The 20536-nt window shown below is 35.1% G+C and overlaps 1 protein-coding gene across 1 annotated transcript in view; it reads left to right on the top strand.

The window, feature by feature from the left end:
* PDGFC (platelet derived growth factor C) overlaps positions 1–20536 on the top strand; it is a 120816-nt gene that overhangs the window by 81787 nt on the left and 18493 nt on the right. The window contains exon 3 of the mRNA XM_053975652.1: positions 5497–5677. Within this exon, the coding sequence (XP_053831627.1) occupies positions 5497–5677 (181 nt within the window). The remainder of the gene's footprint in view (positions 1–5496; positions 5678–20536) is intronic.

Here is a 20536-nt window from a genome sequence, read left to right as displayed (position 1 = left end):
GCAGTACTGCATATTCTAAAAGAGATGTATTCAAAGTAAGTTGGCGCTGAAATTACAATCCATATTTGGGGAATGGCAGTTAGAAATGTTCTCTGTTTATACCTTGAGTATCTTTATTTCATGGAAAATGTAGACAGGCCAGGATACTTGGGGGATACTTTTATGCTCATTCGTTGGCTGGAAGTGATGTCTACTGCTAGAAGTGATGTTTGTATATAATTAAACATAATTTTCTCAGTACAAAAGCTGACCTCATCAGTTATTTATTTGGATTATATCCGGGTTTGTTGTTTCTTTCTAGTAACTATTATGACACAGTGTGTATAAGATCAGCAAATACAGAAACTACTATGGAAATTTATTTCTCATCAAATCACTGGTGTTCCATCATCTCTTCTTTGTTTATATGTTAAAACATCAAGCATGATGATTTCATTACAGAAATCATAGAATGTAAGTCTTTTCTTAATTGTTGGATGATCTGTAATGATATCCAAAGGAGTTTCCTCTTGCATGAGAAGTCCTCCTAAAGTGGGTGAGTCATAGGGGTAAATCACCCGTGGGGTGAGCCTCAGGAACTGCAGTCAAATGACTCTGGGTAATTTTGTTTGGAAATTCATATTGGAAAAACAAAATCCAGAGGAAATATTTAAAATAATTAAAATTTTGTATTGGCTAGTTTTTGAAAAATGTTTTGTTCCTGACTTTACTGTCACTCAAAGTAGCCCCAGTTAAATATTTCTGATGATGTTGAGCAGAACAATCTTTACTGAACTTCTACTCTGTACGGAGTATTTGCTGGTGCTGTCACAGAGCCACCATTTCAGTCAAGGTGCAATCTTCCTTCTGTCCCTCCAGGAAATCTGCTTTCTGAGTTCTTTTCTCTGCTGCCTATCTGGCAAGTGACATTATTCATAGGTAACTTTTACTGATGTACACTGCTAGTGGTTTTCAGTTCCAGAAATCTTGTGCTGAATGGGGGACTGGCCTGAACAGGCCAGTCTGACATTAATATAGATATTTCTGTCTGGCAACAAATGCAGAAGACTATGGTGTAAAATAATGCATTTGAAAGGCAATGGAATTAAATAGCTCTTCTGAAGCTTGCAAACTTGGGCAATAGCTGGTTGTGTTGCCTGACCTGGTCACATTGTAAATTAAAAAAATAATGCCTGAGTTAAAATTTCATCTTACATAAACTGAAAAGTGGTGCACAAGTACCTGTAGTTTCATTATTAACAATGACTTAAACTTTGTGTCATTTTGATTTTCATCTCACATGATTTATCTTTTGTGTCTGTGCCTTTGTCTTTGAGGAAAACTTAATTTTGTCTCAGTGAGGGGGGCAGTATTGGTATTAAAAAAGAAACTTCTCCACCTGTTGAATGCATAATGGAGTATGCTTCTCTTTTTACAACTGTATTGCTATGTCTGTAAACTTGTTGCTTACATGGAATAATTTTTTTTTCTGTAATCCAGCATGCCACTCTGTCCTTTTCTTCCTTCTTGAGATCCTCCTAGTTTCCCTCTGCCCTTTATCATAAGCTCTGCATTCCTCTTGCTCTATCACACATCTTTGCTGTATATTGGCCTGCAGGGACTAACAAAGCTGCTATTAGATACCATGGATTTGAGTGCCTCTGTCATGCTCCAGTGTTCCCTTTTCCACTCAGATAAACATGAATCTGCCAAGCTTTGAAAAAAATATTGTCGAGTTAAATGTTTGGCCTTGACTTCCTCTATAGGCCAATATGTTCATTTTACAAAGAGCAATATTATTACTTACAGATGTGATTTGAAATTGATCTAAGAAATGAAGACTATGTAAGGTATCACCAGTACCTCACACTTTTTTCTATACAAAAGCACAGTTATATCAAATGATGGAAACCAAGACTTTTGTTTCATAGGAAATATATATATATTGCAATAGCAGATATTAAAATTATTTCAAATAGAGGTGGAAGAGGGAAGTAAAGTTTTCTTTAGAATGATGGTGTTAAAATTCTGATTACAGTTTTTAGTAATTTCTAGTATTTTCAAAATTGAAGCTGTCCAAACCATTTCAGTGCTATTTTACAACTGTTTGTCTGGTGAACTGCCAGAGGACCTTGGATGTTTTGGGTCTGCAGGTTGATGTGCTATGCCGACACCAGGAAAACCTCAGAATTCTATGTGCTTTAAAACAAGTTGGAATAGAAATATTACATTGCCCCACAAAATGCTATAAAAAATCCAATAGGGATTATTAACAACTTCTTGTTTCTTAGCTAAAGAAAAAGAAACTTGTTTTTATTAAAAGGGGAAGGAAGAATAAATTTCACCTGTCACAAACTGTGTTAATGGGCTTTCTACAGTTTTGTCTAGCATGCATCTGTATGCAGATGGAAAGGTTCAACACCACTGATATGACAAAGGGTTTTACCTGGTGGATTTTTGCTTCTTACGTTTTTTGATATATTTGTGGAATTCTGGAGGCAGAGAGAAGCCATAGAAAGGTCGCAAAACTTCAAGCCAAGATAAACAGCCTCTCAGAATATGTTTAGGAAATGACAGTATAAACCACAGAAATACATAAAGAAAGGAGAGGAAAACATACCCTTGGAAAATACATTTCCTGGTTGGAAAGCTGTTGAAGCTTTGAGCTGCTTATGTTACTTCCTTGCTCCTTTTCAGTAAATTGTCTTTGCTCAGGTTGTTAATTCAATCCATGTTCCCAGGCACCCAGGCCTTAGGGGAGGGGAGTAGATAATCTGCACAGGTATAACAGAAGGCATTGTGGGCATCATGCCTAAAGTCCAGAGCATCTTTAGTCCTAGGAAAGGAGATTGATTGGACTGCCTTTTTGGCATAAATTTTACTTAGTAATATTTAAAAAAAAATATTACAGATACAGCACCAGAGCATTTCTTTAGTCATTTTCAAAGAGACTTGTGTTTGTTCCTTTGCATACTGCAAAAAGAAAAGAAGCCTTCTGCGTTGGTAAGTTCAACATGCATTTTAACATTTTCTTAGTCCATTGCAGTTGAAAAATGGCATTTCAGTTCTTGGTTATTTATTCTAGTTCTCTTGTGTTTCAAGTACAAGCTTCTCTTGATGGGGAAATAATTTTCCATGGCTGTGCTATTGTCCCTGCTGCTCCTTAGCTCCGTGACATCAGCGGAAAATTACGTAGCACAATAATGTAAATGCTAAAGCATCTGAACAGCTTTGTTTTGTTATTTTTACACAAAGTTCAGACATCAGTTCAGATGTGTGATGAGAGGAATTTTAGTCTCACAGAAGGCTTTTTGGCAGGCTCTTGTAGCACATTTAGCCTAGATAACTGACAGGAATAAAGTTATTGGCTAAAAATGTCATTATCCAAGCTGAATTTTATTTGGTTTTTCAGGTTACTTATTTCCCTCAAGGTTACCTCTCTACTAATGAATTTAATTAGCTTTTACTTGAAGGGTCTAAGAGTTAAACTGTGGAATGTGAGTTTCTCTTTTACTTCAGGTGTACCAGAAGACCAAAGAGCACAATAAAAAGTACTGCAAGTTAGGTAGAGGCACTAGGCCCCCTGACTCCCCTCAGCATCTTAAACCTAAGTCAATAAATAGCTTATTTCACTCTTTAAAAATCAGAAAGGTAGGTAATTATTTCATATTCTTAAGTGAAAAATAAAAAAGGTTATCTTTAGAAATTTCATAAGCTGATCTTGAAAAGAAAAAAAGCTCAACACTCCAAATAAATTTGATAAATGTGTTGAGCCCTGAGGCCTTAGTACAATTAATGTACACATTGCCTTTGTAATAAGTTGTATACTTGATCATAAAGTAAAAACACTGGTGGATCTGTTAAAGGAATTAGTTTGTGTTTGGGGGAGAAAAGATAATGATAAAGTAATTAGTGTCATAAGTTCAACAAAGATTTAAAACTGTGGTACATGGCAGTAATGGATTTTGAACAGTTAATGAGCATATTCATTGCATTCATTTTTAATTAAGTGGAAAAAATAGTGGTACTTTAAATGGAGATAATAAATGTGCGAGTCAGTCTTGCACAAACATGCAACACAAGAATTTATTGCCTGCTGTCTAACTAGGGAACTGGGAATCATTATAAAGATTAGATTTACTGAAAAAAAAAAAAAAAATCCAGAAAAAGCTTTAGTAGAAAACGTTTATGAGGTAGTAATTTTCACATTAAATATAGTTTGGCATATTTGGTAGAGTGTGTTTGTGTGCATGTTTTTTAAAATATGAGCCTTTGCTATCATCAGAGGATGATGCTATCATCAGGACTGTTTGTACCCTTGAAAAGACTCTGCTATTTACGAATTTAGATTTATGTGAGATGTATTTGATATATGACTGCACATGCAAGAGGACATAAAAATATCAGAAACCTCAAAACTTTCTCAGAGGTTTGTTATGCTCATGCTTAGGATACAACTGTGGTTTAAAAGTAAGACCTTGGCTGGGGAAGCTGCAGCTGAAAACAGCTGAGTGCTTGCCCTGGTTTAACCAGCACACTCTCACCTTCCCAAACCACCGGGCTCTGCTGCCACTGGGGCTCTGGGGGATTCAGGCTGGAGCAGGGAAAATGCAGCTGAAATGCTCAGTGTTTATTCTGTCAGTGGGCGGCTGGGGAACTGACATGAAGCAGGGTAAAGCACTGAAACCAGATGTACCTTCTAGAGCAGTGGCTTTCCATGCTTTTATGACTTGGGAAGCCACTAAACGTTTCCAGGGAAAATGAGGACCTTTGTCCATACTGAAGCTTACTGATGATTGACTGGCATGTCTTAGTTACCTTCCATGGATCTGGTTGAAGTTGTTCACTGATCCCCAGGGATACCCAGACCACATGTTAAAAGCAATGAAACTGAATCAAACTTAATATGTTTAATTCTCTCAATGTTCCCTACCCATATGTTTCTTGTCAATATTTCCACAATAACAGGTTCTTTCTGACATGCAGTGAGGTCTAGGATTTTGCTCAACAAATGTCTTTTTGGGATATGCATCAACTCCTTCCAAGTTTCTCTAAGGCTTAACTTAACCTTTAGGAAGATATTCACCTCTGATATTCCAGGAAAGCAGGTTTTCAGTACCAAAAAACCCCTGAACTTTCCCTGGTGGCATGCAGTGTACTGCTGGTGGCATTGCAGCACATGCTCCACTGTGCCACTCAGGCAATTACAGCCTTTTTTTTTTCCTCTGATTTCATTCTGCCCTATCACACACGTGGTAATTACTTTTTGTACAAGAAGCAAAACCATTCACTTGGGTCTCTTCAAAATGCTAACTCTGCTTTTATTTTTTTAACCTCACTGCATGATTTTATTATGTATGTAAGTCAGTAGCAACTTGGGAGCTAAGTTTAAAATAGCTGCTGCATACTTTTAGCGTTTAAAAAAATAAAAAATTGCAGAGTCAGTTTATTGGTTAAATTAGGAAGTTTATAGAATTTTTGTCAGTAAATAAACATTTTCTTTTCTTTTCTGTTCAGGTATGACTTTGTAGAAGTTGAAGAGCCTAGTGATGGCACTGTTTTAGGACGCTGGTGTGGTTCCAGTACTGTGCCAAGCAGACAGATCTCCAAAGGAAACCAGATCAGAATAAGATTTGTGTCTGATGAATATTTTCCTTCTGAACCTGGATTCTGCATCCATTATACACTTCTTATGCCAGTAAGTAACATGTTTCAGATCAAAACATTTCAGGATACAAAATCTTTGAAGTGGTAGCTCAAAAGAATATTTTAATAGGGTAAGATTAATTACTGTTTATTTCTTAATAATAATAATAGTGTGCAATCTGTCTTTCTGAATTGTACATTTTGTTTGTGTTTTTAACTGAGTGTTCCTGTGGTTCTTTTTGGATAGCTTTGGTCTAGGAAGTTGTGGGCTTGGTTGTTTGTGTGGAAAACTCAGTAAAATGTTTGCATTCCTAATACTGTACTGTGGAAAAAAAAAAAAAAAGAATTCCAGCTTTGAGAAAAAGACAGATCAGTTTATGAATCAGCAATGTGATATTGAAAGAGGTTTGGGAAGTTAAAAAAAGAAACTGAAGAGATTAATATTTTTATTAGTCAGCTGCTATTAGACATACTCAACCAGATGATTATACCTAGTTCCCAAACAGAAGAGTTCTTATGATTTTAGCTAGTTTTATTATAGAGACAAACCAGACAATCCATAATATTAATTTTTCACTGCATTTTCCTTGTAAACTGTACTTTAGGCTTCTCTTGAATGTTGCTTAAAGCTTATAAGTCCACAGGTATTAAACTAGTCATTGTCTAAAATGTGGCTAATTTCATTGTCAACAGTTTTCTGTTATTATTTTCATGAAATGAAAGACCTGTGATAGCAAAAATATGTTTACAGGAATTTTCAGGGTGAGATAATGTCATGAAACTTTAAAATGGAGGAAAACAGGAGTTGACTTTTTTTTTAAATAGGTATTCCAAATTTAAAGAGAGTAAGGAGTATTTTTTGTTAAATTCCCCATAATTCACTTTCAATCTTCTAAGTAGTCTCGTGGTCTGTGGTATTTGGTTGGTGGAAAATATCTCCAAGCTCAATAAAAAATTGATCAAAAGAATCCATATTGTAACCCCATTGACATGTGCTTCACTCAGAATGAACTTGCCTGGCTTTATTTTTCTATTTTTGCTCCTTCTCCCCACTGGCAAAATCTAAGTTATTGAGAAGAATATATTTAGCATGCTGGTGATGGTGTCAGTGTAGTGTAGTAGGGGTGGGATGTTTGTATATATATATATATTTATGTGTGTTGTTTTCCTATAAATATTTTTAACTACTTATGCCTAAGGAAGAACTACTTCTAAAGGGACTAAAGGTTTGATCTGCATATTTGACTCTTTTATGAGTTAGAATAACTTTTGTTAGTCGAATATTATGACCCCATAGTAGTAAACTTTAAAATTAAATAAAATGTCAGTCTCCAAATTTGAAATAAAGCCAGGTTTAAAAATCAGTACACCCGAGGGCAGAATGTAATAAGTGTGTTTACTTTTAGAAAATAGTAAAAGAAAATCAACAAATACCTCTATTTGTGGGTAGGTGCCAAATTCCATTGTCACAGCTCTAATATTACACCCTACCTGCTATGTATCTATCTAACTTATGTGTGATCCCATGTCTGTAGAACTGATTAAACAAAGGCACCTGAAAATAGGAGTATATGTATAATTATTTTTGTGTCATGCTGTACAAATGGACTGAGTTTATTCCTTCATATTTGATAGGAAAACCAGTTAGAAAATTTAAATCACCAGCACTCATAAAACAATGGTTTAATGTTCAAAATAGTTACACCTCACACATGCAAGGGACACGAGCAGCCCACTTGCTGTCATAAGAATTTGGAATGAGTCCCACAATGTGCAGTATAGCAACTTCTTATCAGTTAATTTCTAAATCTACCACTAAAATATCTGTGATCTCTTTCAACAAAAATTATGTTTTTTTGCAGAATGCAAAATACAATTACACATTTCAGACATGCAGAATACAATTATACATTTCAGACAGCAGATTGTAAATTAAATAGATATTGTTTAGTTCCAAGATTAAATTTTCTTCTTGTACCTAAAGCAATTGAAAACCAATGCAAAAAAAATTAGCTTGCTTTATGACTATAAAGTTTCTTATACAGCTTTTCAAGAGAAAATCAAATTTACAGCTGCCCTCCCAAATCTCTACAAAATTATGTCAGCCATAGAAATGAGCTTAAATTTTAAATAATTCTTGCAAAATCATAACTGATTCACTAAGAGATTCAGTTCAATGAATTGGTCCTAAACAGTTAATTTTTTTTGCTCATTTTTTTTTCACAAGTAGTGGGGAGGGGGAGATGCCTGGTAGACTAGAAGTGAGAGATTGTTTGGGGAGAAATGAAGCAAAACTGAAATAAAACAGTGCAAGCTTGTTTCTGTATTTGAAGGCCACACACATTGAGGGGCACTGGACACATTTTCAGGTCTTTTAAAGAGCAAGAGAAATGGCTTTGTTTAGATCTGCTGTAATTTATCGTGTGTATATATGTATGTGTATATATATATATATACATATATAATTTTTGTTTGTTTTTTACTTTGTATATTATATTTCAAACCAACTTCTCACATGATCAGTAGTAGGAGAATGGCTATTGATCTGACCACTTTATTTCTAGGATTTAGTCACTCTAAAGAAAGGACTCACAGCCATTCCTATGTCAGTGGATCCAACATCTTTCTCTAGAGAGGTTTGATGTGGGATTGGAAGACACTGCATAAAAGCATTGCAGATACTGTATGCAAGCAGAATGTTCCCCAAGAGAAACACGATGCTTGTCTTCAGACTCTAACTAATTAGATCTTAATAATTTGAATTTCTTCCATTTTAAGTTGAGTACCCTGGCTGCATCTGGAACTTTCTGTAATTCTGGTCTTACTCCCACTTTCTTTCCTCTACTTTATAGTTACAAGTTAATTTTGTCTGTGATACCATGAAGTGGAAGCAAGTCTTGAAAAAGCTTATTCTTATTAAGCCAACATAGTTTGTGTTATTCCAAAATGATTATGCTCCTTTCAGCACAGCTGTTATTCTCAGTCACTCTTTCATGCTCTGCCCTGTCACTTACTCTGTGCTTACTGGTGAGCTGCTTTATTCAGTAAGGGCTGCCTAGTGATGGTTCTCAGTTTTGACCAGCTATCCATCTATTAAAAGTCATGATTTTTGCAGCACTGTGCCACCTAAACCCTCCTCCTAAACAATCCATATTTCATTTCTTTTCCTCTTCTTCTCACTTGCCCCGTATAATAGCCACATGAAATTGAGGGAAATCATATAAACTCTTATAATATACATTTGGGCCTCATTCTTCCTAGTGACTTGTTTAGTTTAAACTATGTCAGTTACAAGTTTGGCAGAGAAACTTGATGTAATAAAGTCCATTGTTAGTTGGGGAGCGGGTGAATGGGATACTTGATGCCTGAGGTGCCATTAAGGAATGCATGACTGATTGCCAAAGTAGTTATTAATTATTCAGGGCACTCAGAACAAAGCAGCTCCAGTTAAAGTTGAAGCTGGGGGTGACTGTATTCCCCTTCTTTTTTGGCATATGGTAGCATGTCATTTGTCATCAAAGATCATGCCAAAGATCTTTGAAAAGAACAGACTTAACCCTCTTTTATGCAAGCAAAGATGAAACTCCAAGAAGCTGTCTAAAGACTGACCTGATTTAAAAATGACTTAGCAGGTGGTTTGGGATTTTGGTGCAGTACCTGTTTGGCTACGTGGGTGTCAATCTGAGAGAGTGGTCTGGTTTGGTTTGCTTTTATTTTTCCCCTTTTGATGCAGGTATTTTGTTAGTATTGCTCTTGCTTTTAGCAGTAATGAAAGTTAAATAGATATTCTTATTAGAGCTATGTAATAATACTTCCTTTATTTCATCCAAGTTGGCTAAGCTTTGCTCTTTAAAGATTGGGCATATTACTTTTTTTTGTGGAACATTTTTAATTTAGCTTGTTGATTGAAACAGGCAAATAAAATTAAAATACTAATAGAAAAAGTGCATAAAACTAGAACAGAGAGGAATGCTCATACCCTGCTTTTGTTTCCTATTACAAGTCTCCAGATTTCACAGCAATTAATTGTGTTTCTCACATGTCTGTGCTGAAGCCCAAGAGATGCTTAACTGTGCCTGCAATAACTGGAAATCCATCCAGAAACATCATAAAGGACATTATTGATCTCTTAAACAAGTTTTTTTTCTACACTCTCTTTAGAAGTGGTCAAAAAGTTTTAGAAATAAAATTATTTCAGGGTTGTTTAAGCCAAGGTGGTAGGAAGAATCGGGGGAGTGGATGAGTGTTATGTAGCACTTTGCAATTCTACATGAAGTGAAAAGGAACTGTGAAAATCCTTCATGTGGTGGGAAGGACTCTAAAACAAACCTCTGTGTTCAGATTTTCCACTGATTAAGTACAGTGAAACCTTAGTCTGGATAATTGAACAGGCTACTAAAGATGCTCCAGTGTGCAAATTTCATATATTAATTTTCTTTTGTGTGGCCAAAATTCATTGTAAATCAAAGGTGTTTTGGAACTAATTCTTCCCTTGGAGATTCCATTTTGCATTTAGTTTTTGCTTAACATCTTAGATGAGATAATTTCTTAAATGAGACATTAAGTATTACCCCAAAATACATGGATAGGAGTGAAATGTTTCGTTAACAAAAAAATGCAAAAAGTACAAACTGAGAGTGGCTATTATCCACGGGACTAAAGTGAGTGGTGGGGGAAAAAAAATCTTTGAAGCAAAAGAACCTCTGAAGTATACTGTCTAATTAAATCATAATGCCTTTCTTCCTGTGACCATATCTCATTCTGTCCCATGGACATCATAAAAAGTTTAAAGATCTGTGTGTGTGAAGCAGACTTGCAGAGAGACAGGGTTAGAGAGGAATCTAGCAAGATTATGAACCTGCACAGAAGTCCATAGAAGTGTACCCTTAACCACCACAAGCTGAGGTGTCAGTGAGGATTTTCTGAGACTCTAAAAGGAAGAATGACATTTTGAACCGTTTTGGTGTTGTCATTTAGTTCTTAAAAGGAATGAGTGTACTTATCTGATAGCAAGTTCTGTACTTTGAAGGACAAGGCTCCTTTCTGTTTGGCCAAAATCTGAATGCCATTTCTCACGTAACACATGTAGTGTAAACCATTTCTTTCGTATTTTTCTGTGATGTTGGTCTTACAGTGGCTGAGGTGGAAAAGAATCCCAAATTGTTTCATTGTTTGTGGAAAAAAACTAATTTCATTTCCTTGGGTTAAACTTTTTTACAAATTTATCATATATTTGACTAAGATTTAAGTTTGTTGATTTGGGAAGTTTATTGAATATCACATCCTGTATCACTGAGGCAAGAGATGAAAAATCAGCTAATTTGCTTGTTTCTAAATAACTAGCAGTGATTTCAAAATTAAATGCAGTTGCATTACCACAAATGTCATGCTTTGGTGTTTTTTTCTTTACAAAAAAATCTGTACAAGTTTTCTTCCTGAAAAATTCAGGGGTGTTCAGCAAGTATCAAAGTGTTTTTTTAATGGTACATTAATATAACTCTTAAAACTCTTTAATTTTTGAGTTTGGGGGAGTTTTGTTGAAAGAAAGTATTGAGGGGCAATCACAACAAGTGACATGGACACGAGCTCATGAAAACTACTCTCCTTTTAGTTTTCCACAGCATTATGTCCAAGTTAGATCACTCTCTGTCAACTTGTTTCAAGCAGAAATTATTACCATAAATAAGAAATGGGGTAATGCATCTCTCAAGGATAAGCATGCAACCTTTATTGCTCCTTGTTCCAAATAATGTCTTTGATTACATACTAACCCTCTCCTCCCAGATAAAAGCAGACCATAGAATGATTCAGTGGAAACAATTAAATACCCTAAAAAGTGAAAAAGTTTAGAAATTGTATTGGAAAAGTATTTCAGATACATGAGACAATCTCTTTTCTTCATTCTCTGTAAATTGCCCAAAGGCTTTTATTAAATTTCCATTTAGTAATGAATATTTCTATTGTATGGGACTCTTTTTTAGTATTTAAAAACTTTATTAGTGTCTCATAGCATTTCAGCAGAGAGGTTTACGCATATTTAACTTGGAAATGAGTTTTATGTGGTCTATCATTTACTCGTGTAAATTTTAAATGTTGTGTGCTCTACTTTTTCAAAAATTTAGGAGTTTTATATGAGGGTCCTCAAAAAAAAAAAAACCTTCAAGCAAGGCTGTGACTTAAGAACAATCTATATAAATATAAAAATGTCATTCTTTAGCTGTAAACTCAATTATATATTGTAATTGAAACTTTGGATGCTACTTCAAAAGCAATATTTCACAATGATGTTCAAATGTTCCTTTAGTCTTGCAAGATTATTCTGTAGTCATGGTTCAAGTTTATGTGTCCAATCTAATTGATCATATCTATCCTAAAGAATGCAGTGTCTCAATTATTTGTAATTTTTTTATTTAATCCTTTGCTAAATATTTTATAAGCTAGTGTTCACTTGATATGTTTGGTTTGAAAAACCCAAACCATCTTCCCCCCAAAAATCCCGAACAAAAAAAGGCAACAAAATGTCCACACACAAAAATCCCACCAAAAAACCCAAACAGAAACCACAAAGAACTCCCAAGACCACCTTCCTCTTCCCCAAAGTTATTTTAGCAATCAATTTTTTTGTGCTTCAATCATCTAGTTGACCATCACTTCTCCAATTTTTAAGATCAACATTTTTGAGAAAGCATGCTGATGGCTTCTCTACAAATTCCCAAGCAAAGTGTTTCTATCCCACTCTGAAAGTAATCCCCTGTGTAACTGGCATAGTCCTGATTTTTTTTCCTTTCAAATCACACTGAGACATTGTGTCTGACATGGTTGCTAACTGAGAAAAAGGAAAGCAAATGTACATTTGATACTAAGTTTCAGGCACCACCATAGTTTTCAGTTATGCCATTTAGGTGCATTCCTGTTCATTATTAGTGTCTTAGTCATGCCACAATCCTACCCATTGCCTCACCCCAACCATACAGGCAGTAACTAGTTAGAGTGATGTGTACTACGCTAAATTTTCTTACTGTGATTCTGGTAGGAAAAGGCAAAAGCAGACATTAAATGAAAGAAGTTGGGACAGGAGAGTGTAACTTCTCAATTTATTTTATTTAATTTTCACGTGCTAGAGCTCTGAAGGGGACTGCTCTAGACATTGGAGATAAACTCAGCTGTGGAGCAGCTTCTATAGATAGCTTACAGCACAATCTAGCTCCACAGGTTGGTAGAGGCACCTCTTTAAATCCAGGAGAAAAATTCTTGACAGAGTAATAACACTGTATAGTAGCTTCAGGGTAAGAGTTTGCTTGTGGGAAGATTATTGTGGTATATTGGTAGTGGTGTTAAGACAAATCCTTTTCTTTCTAAGAAGGGGTAGATAATAAGCACTATGGGAATTCCAAAATTTGCACCTGTCTTGTCTTTGCAGTACCTGGCCTCTGGTGTTACAGATGGGGATTATGAGCTGTCATTTGTTAGCTTCTATAAGTGCTCAAAACCTTTTTAATGATGATGATGAAAGGTTTGGCTGAAGAAGCCAGGATTGTTGTTGAAAAGCTTTCAGTTTTGTTTTCATGGGAAAGTCTAGAAAATCACAAAGCTGTCACATCTGTTCTTGCAATTATCTCAGGCTAAGGTAGTAGAATTCAGGAAGGAATTCAGGAAGGCTGCTTCCATGTTTGCTCCTAGCTGACTGATGTTGTTGAAGAACAGTAATTGTTTAAAAACAAAACAAAATTTAAATAACTTAGCACATGGAAATGGGAGTTTATTTGACCAAAGACATTTCCAGAAGCTTGACTATTAATTTCACTCTGCTTTGGAGCTGAGCAATAAATCACAGGAAAAGAAAAAGTAAAGATGATTTACGAGGAGAAATAGAATGCTGAGCTTCATACTGAAGGGCGTGTTTTAATGCATGAAAGACCCAGTTTAACGGCACTTGAAAGGTGGAGGTGTAAAAGCAGATGACACAGCCTGTCCAAGAAATTCTGCATATAATCTTACAGGCACTGTGGAGGTTGGTGGATTCTAATAGCCTTTCCCTTTCAGCTGCAAAAGACTTTCTTGGGGGAACTCTCTAATAACTCCACCCTGTCATCCCTTATAGCACTTCTTGGTCTCATCTGAGTGTGTCAGGAGGATAGGGGATTTTCAGTGTAGTGTCAATAATTAAATCAATATGGTAATTTATTGTTCAGAATGTAGTTCTAGTGTCTTTTGGTAGCACTTAGCTTCAGAGTTGGTGGGTAGACATCTCTTATTCTAAATATTCTTCTAATAGTATGACAAGCACCCTTTAGAAATCGTGACCATCTTTAAAAAGACAGATGCTGTGCTAAGGAAATTTTATTAGAAATCAGTATCTACGTAGTTTATTGAATGGTTGGCATAGTAAATGCAATTTCTGAATTTGAAATTCCAAGTGTTATATTTTCACTATTTTTCTTACTGTGCCTGCATGTGAATGTTTAAAAGGTCACTGTCTTTGAAGCTTGGAAACCCCTAAGATTTAAAATATATTTGAAAACAAATTTTTGCTAACTGTGCAACCAACCATGAACTTCCCTGCTGACTGGCAAAACCAAAATGACTAGGTAGCCAAGGAGAGTAAGATAACTTAGTTGAGTCAAATTATCAAACCCTCTCAGTCAACATCTATATTTCTTGAGGAGAAAGGATCAAATGCCAAATAATTTTTAACTTTCTAACTGGAAGAACAGTTAGCCACATATACGTAGGCTTTTAATATGTGAGTTGTTAATAGGGTTGCCCTTGCTTATCTTTTAAAATCATTCTGATCTGCTGAACTCTTCTGATTTGTGTGAGCATATTTGTCTTTGGGCTTTTAAATGTGAGGTGTTCTGGGTAATCAAAAGTTAATAATAAAATGCTTCCTGTTCTTAACTCATCTGTGTAATGCCTTTTTGGCTTGGAATGCTTGTCTTTCAGTTTAAGTAAGTTCTGTCATTGATCTCCTCCTGTTTGCACTCTGTCAATCTATATATCTTTAAATACTGTATTTACTTTATTTAATTTCCTTTCTGCTTAATAAAGTCATAAGCACCTTTCATGTAGGAAAAAACCCTTTTCAATTAGGTGTCTAAAACAGTAGTACATCTTTGATGCAAAATTAATGTGGAATTAAGGTTCATAAGAGTGTTTTGAAATTGTTTGCTGGTATAAAAACTTCAGAGTATAGCTCAGCTTTTCACCAAAAATCAAAGATAAATGGTCAAGTTAACAGTAAAGACAATTAGAAATTTTCAGAAAGTTTTTAAATTCTTTAAATTGGAAAAGAGACTTGCTGTTAAAGAGGGAAAAAATCTTTAAATTTCCATTATAAAGTTTGAATTTTCATCATCTGAAACTTACAAATTGCAAAGGAATTTGGAAAATCAATTCATTAAAAGGTATCACAGTGTGAACAGGACGAACTTTTCTGTGCAGGACATTTCAAATAAGTTGTGATTTAATAACACCATTATTTTCTTAATTTTTCTCTAAATTTGATTCCCTGATAAATTATGAGAGTACAATTACTTTTGAAGACTTCTCCATTGTCCTTAGTTAAATACTTACAAAAGGTAATCTTCTAATTGAGCAATTAGAGAATTAGTAATGAAGCAATTAGAGAATCCCCCAAGAGAATGTGGAAGCAACACGTCTTGCATAGGGTACAGCACAGGAATTTTTCAGTTTAGATCTTTTATACCCTGCTCTGACTTTGTCATGCGCAGTGTTCTGTCCCCAGGTAGAGTCTGCCATGGGCCATGGCTTCTTGCAGAATGGCAATTTCCACTGGTTTTCTTTCTGCAGGAAAAGGATGGCAGCTTGTTTCTGCCAAGTGTTGAGGTTCAGAGGAGAAAGTGAAAACAACAGTCAAGTTACCCAAGGGGTGATAACTGGCAATTGCTATAGTGCCAAATTGTCATGGTTAGGCCATTTTGTTTACAAATGGTATTCCTTCAGGCTTTATCTGGTGAATAAATGTATTTTAAAGTTATTTTAACAATGCAACAACTTGAATTTATTATTCCATGCAATTTTAATGTTATTTCTATTCATATGCAACACTACTGAAATTTCAATAAGAATCATATACTTTCTAATTTATAGGCTTGAAATCTTTGGAAGTTTTGATCCTAGATTTTTTGTCATTTACAGTGTGGCTGGTGACAGATTTTTAAACATGCAGTTCCCATTGCCTTCAACAGGAGCTATTAGGTATTGTGAGTCTGAAAAACAATGACCACACCATCACAACAGTGGTCACATTATTCAATCCCAAATAGATTTTGATGGGGTTTTTATTTTTTTTTTTAATATATTAATTAATTAATTGACAAATAACTGTTTTCCTATACGTATTTATTACACTGAGATTATTGTTCTGCCCAGTGTATTCCTCTAATCTACTAATTAAGTGAATTATACACCATGGATCAGATTCAGTAATGAAGTAGAGGAAGCTTGGAGGAATTAAACTTTGATGGTAATCAGGTTAAAAACAGTATTGATGCCCTCATTCTGAGATTACAGTCAGTGGTAATCCCAAAAAAATGATTTAATTTTCTGTGGGAGAAGTTGAATTGTAGGAGATAAAAAAGAAAAGAGTTGTCAGTGTTTTAGTTGCTTCCTATGGCATCCGAGTTTCTCAGAATTCTCTTTAATAACATAATAGTTACTAAGGTAACCCATATCTAATACCAGTATATTGTTTGAGAATATAACCTGAATTATTAAATAGCAAAATGTCCTCTTCTGACTTCTTAACTGAAATATAACCTTACAAAGGGAATTTATGCTCATCTAAATTCAGACAATTTACATGAAGTTTATGGTGATGTACTTGAAATGACAATTTGTCTTCCTTTCCGTTCCCCAAGTGGTTAGTGCTCAGGCATCCTAATTTGTTAATTCAAATCATTGTTTGTCCACTGGGAATGCACAGATAATCTAAAAGATGCAAAGTAGCTTCAAATTAAATAGTAAACAATGAAAGAAGGCTAAGAACATGGTAATACTATCTTCTTGGCAATTAGGTATCTCAAATGTATAAATATTTACAAAACCAGAAAATATTTTCTCCAAATACAAGACTGAGCCTTCCTTCAGCAAAGTGTGGCACTCACCACAGTCACTTTAGTCCACTTGTTTAAAGTTGCTTCATAAGCATAATTCATGCAGAACATCTCAATTATGTTTCATTTTTTGGTATTGATAACTTTCAGAATGTGTTTTCATCCTTATTTAAACAAATAGATGATCTCATGAGGCTTCACTGCGTAGGGCAGGTGGGAGAAATCCCACCAGAATTAGCCATGCAGATCTCTTCAGTGAGTGTTCTTGACTGCTGTTTTCCTTGCAAAGTTGCTTCCCTCCCCCTGCCCCCCTGTTTTTTTTTTTTTTTTTTTCCCCCTCTTGCAGTGTCTGTCCATAATGCCCTGGAAAAAACATACCACAATATATATTCAGTGATCATTGCTTGCAAATAATGCATTTTTAATATCATCTTAAATTATCTTCTTATTTGGCTTGTTTCTGAGATGGTGCTTTGTTAGGGATGCAAAAGAGTATTTTCACTGATATGGCTGTGAAGTAAATTTTCTGACTCGGTCAAAAGATAGACCTGTGATTAGCCAGTATCTTTCAGTCCAGCAGGCTAAGGGAACAAATCACTTTCCTTTCTCTCTGTTGAACCCCACAATGTCTGCAGTTCACAGAAAGTCATATTTCTTAAGAGCTGGGAAATTCAGGTGCAACCAGTGCCTCACACTTTGGCTTTTTACTTAAACTGATAATAAGCCAAACATCTAACCACTTCCTAGATTGCAGCGTGTGAAACCACAATTAACTAAAGTTTAGAAAACCACAGTTGTTGATGTCTTGTGTTCTGTAATTAGCTTCATATATTTGACATTAAATCATCAGAAACTGACAGTATTGCTGAATCAGTGAATGGAAAAATAAGAGACACAGGGAAATTTTGAGTATACAAGCAGAAAAGTATGTTTAAGAGCATAAATATTAATTTTTCAAGTGGATGTTAAAAAGGGGACATGAGGGGAATAGAATGAAAGGTGCCTCTTTAAAAGGCTTTGCAACCCTTAAAATTACGCTTTTGAAATACAAAATTGAAGAAAACCTTCACCTCTTTCAGAAGTGACAGTAAGGTACAGCAGCGAGCAGCATTTGTAAATGGGTTATGATTAGTGCAGTGTTAGTGTGCAGCACTTCCTTCCTTTCTTGTGCAGGTATTTTGACATGGTAGCTTTCCAGCACAGTGCAAAACCAGAGTAGTGTGAAAGGAGGAAACCAGATGAAGGTCTGTGCACATGGGGACTTCCCTTTCAGTCAGGGTCACTGCTATGAACAGTCTGGTGGCAGGAATGGGGCCACAATCAATGCATGAATAGATTTAAGATGCTACAAGGAAGATTAATGGCCTGGTTGAGGACATAAAGCAGCATAATTTGCTGTCATTTCTGTTAAAAAGAGTACCCCATACCCATAGTATGACAGCAAGCCCAAATGAATATAATGATGTCTGTCTGTCTGTCTGTCTATCTATCTATCCATCTATATCAAGATACTTGATCTAGTTGACCATCAGATTAATTAGAGATAATTTGGTCACATCTGTGAACAGTGACATTGTTATAACTGAAGATATTTGGCTTAATGGAAGAGAGCTGATGAACTAGAAGTCCTCAGGAGAATGATATTTTCTCTACAAAATATTTGATTTGTTGATACTTAATAATTTGTTAATATGGGTTTATTACTTGGCAGATGCCATATTTCCTTCTTTTCTTTTTTTGTCAAGGAAATGGCTAAAAAGGAATTGCATGCACAAAGGAAAAAGTATATTTATTCACTATAGTAAAAGTAATTAGACTGTTTCAAAGATTTATTTCATTTTTAATAACACCAAGAATCGGGCTGAGGCAGTTGTTTATAGTGGTGCCTTAAAATTCAACCTTATTCTTTTTTAATGGATTTGTTCTTGCTGTAAGCAGCACCAAATTTCATGGGAGACTATTAGAAATAGAATGAAGCAGTCTGCTTTCAAACCATCTTTGAAGGATCAATTTTAAATAGCTTTGAAAAAGTATAGCATGGCAGAAATGCATCTACTTTTATTTTATAGCTGATACTAAAACCATTTTCTCAAGTGTGTTATATTACATACTATTTTGGGTTTTCAAAGAAATTGTAAGTTATACTGCCAAAGGAACTTCTGCTACTACCAAGGAACTAACTTTTAATAAAAAACCTGTGACTCCCTAACTTTCTTCAAGAGATAGTAGCTAAATGAAAGTCCAAAACTGAAGTAGTTTCATTCTCATTTTAGTTAAGGGCTTGTGGTTTGACATTCAGCTAAAAAAAAAGAAATGTATTTTTCTACCATATATTCTATATTTAGGTATACTGGCATGCAGTTATTTATTTTTATATGTACCATTAGTTTACTAAATCCAAAGGATTGAAATGTACAAATGGACAAAGAGTTACTGAGGGAAAAAAGTGTTTGGTTAAGTATTCAGAAGTGCTCCTGGCATAGTTAGTAAAAACAGATTTTAAAATTATTTAGAATTAATTTGTTTCTAAAATTCAGCATGTCCCTCAGCATAATTTTACGGCTCTTCTAGAAAAATCAAGATTACCGGCTAGATGCTTTGCAATGCAATCACAGAGATGCAAGGCTGGAAGGGAACTCAGTGGGACTGGATATTTTCTGAGCAATTGTCCTACTCTAAGGGGGAGCAGATACACTAAGCTCATTCTTGCTAGATTCTAGTGCTGTTCCTGAAAGTCCAGGAATGAAGATTTCAGAGATTCCCCATGTCATCTGTTGTACACTTTTACATTGTATAAAACTTTTTCAAACACTTAACATAAATAATTCTTGTCATTGATGGACTAGGGAACAGCTGATCATCTGATGCTCTTTTGCATGTTTGTTATCTCCTGTCAGTCTGGTCTTGTTGAGATGAAAAGGAGTTGTATCAGTTAATCTTTTATCATAGTTCATTCTTTTGTTTTCATCTTGCTCTTTCATGTGAATATCCTGTTTCTCTCTGCCTATATCTCTCAAGTGCTGGAGATAAATCTGAACACTATATTTCAGCTGAGACCTCTCTAGCAGCTCAACATCTGTTTTTATGATGTTGTTCTGAAAATATCTGAATGAGAGTTGATTTTTTCAAACAGGATCCCATCATCTCTTATTCAGGTTTTGGTCTCCTCTGTAACATTGTTTATTCTGCTTCAAACTCTACTTATGATTTTGTATTTATACTTTTAATATTTCACTCCTAAATGCAAGGGATTTCAAAATACTTTTTCTTAAAATTCTCTTATTAAGCATACTTTCCCAGTTAATTTTTACTTTTATTTTTTTGTGCAATCACATTACTCTTCTTGTGTGCATAATATATATCAAAGTATAATGAGGTAACATGAAATGTTTGATGACATTAAGAATGGATATATTAGGACAGAGATGAGGTTCTTTCCCTGCAAAGTAATGCTTTGTTCAAGGACCTTTTTACCTTCAAGGCAGGACAAGCTCTGATTTGCAATGTCTGCTGTACAGGAATGTTGGGTGTGTTCATTTTATTGTGATATGAAATGAACACAAAGCTGTTGTGGAATGCAATTTAACATGTACACTGAAGGATCAAATTAAAGTAGTGTTCACTGTAGAGGTAATTTTCATTGTCCTTCAGAAATATACTTTCCAGTTGTAACAAATGCTCATTCCTAGTGTTTAAGGTTTGTTGAACCTCCTGTGAACATACTGGGATAAGTAAACATTTTCCTAAGAACACCTACCCATTTGCAGTGGGGAAGTTCCTAGAGGGAACTTAAAGAGCAGTTCATTCACTGACTCCAAACACTTATTGTTGTTTAA

This window comes from Vidua macroura, chromosome 4 (genome assembly GCF_024509145.1).
Source record: "Vidua macroura isolate BioBank_ID:100142 chromosome 4, ASM2450914v1, whole genome shotgun sequence".
NCBI lineage: Eukaryota > Metazoa > Chordata > Aves > Passeriformes > Viduidae > Vidua > Vidua macroura.
Note: the sequence above shows the minus strand (reverse complement) of the source record. Positions and strands in the feature narration are given on the sequence as shown.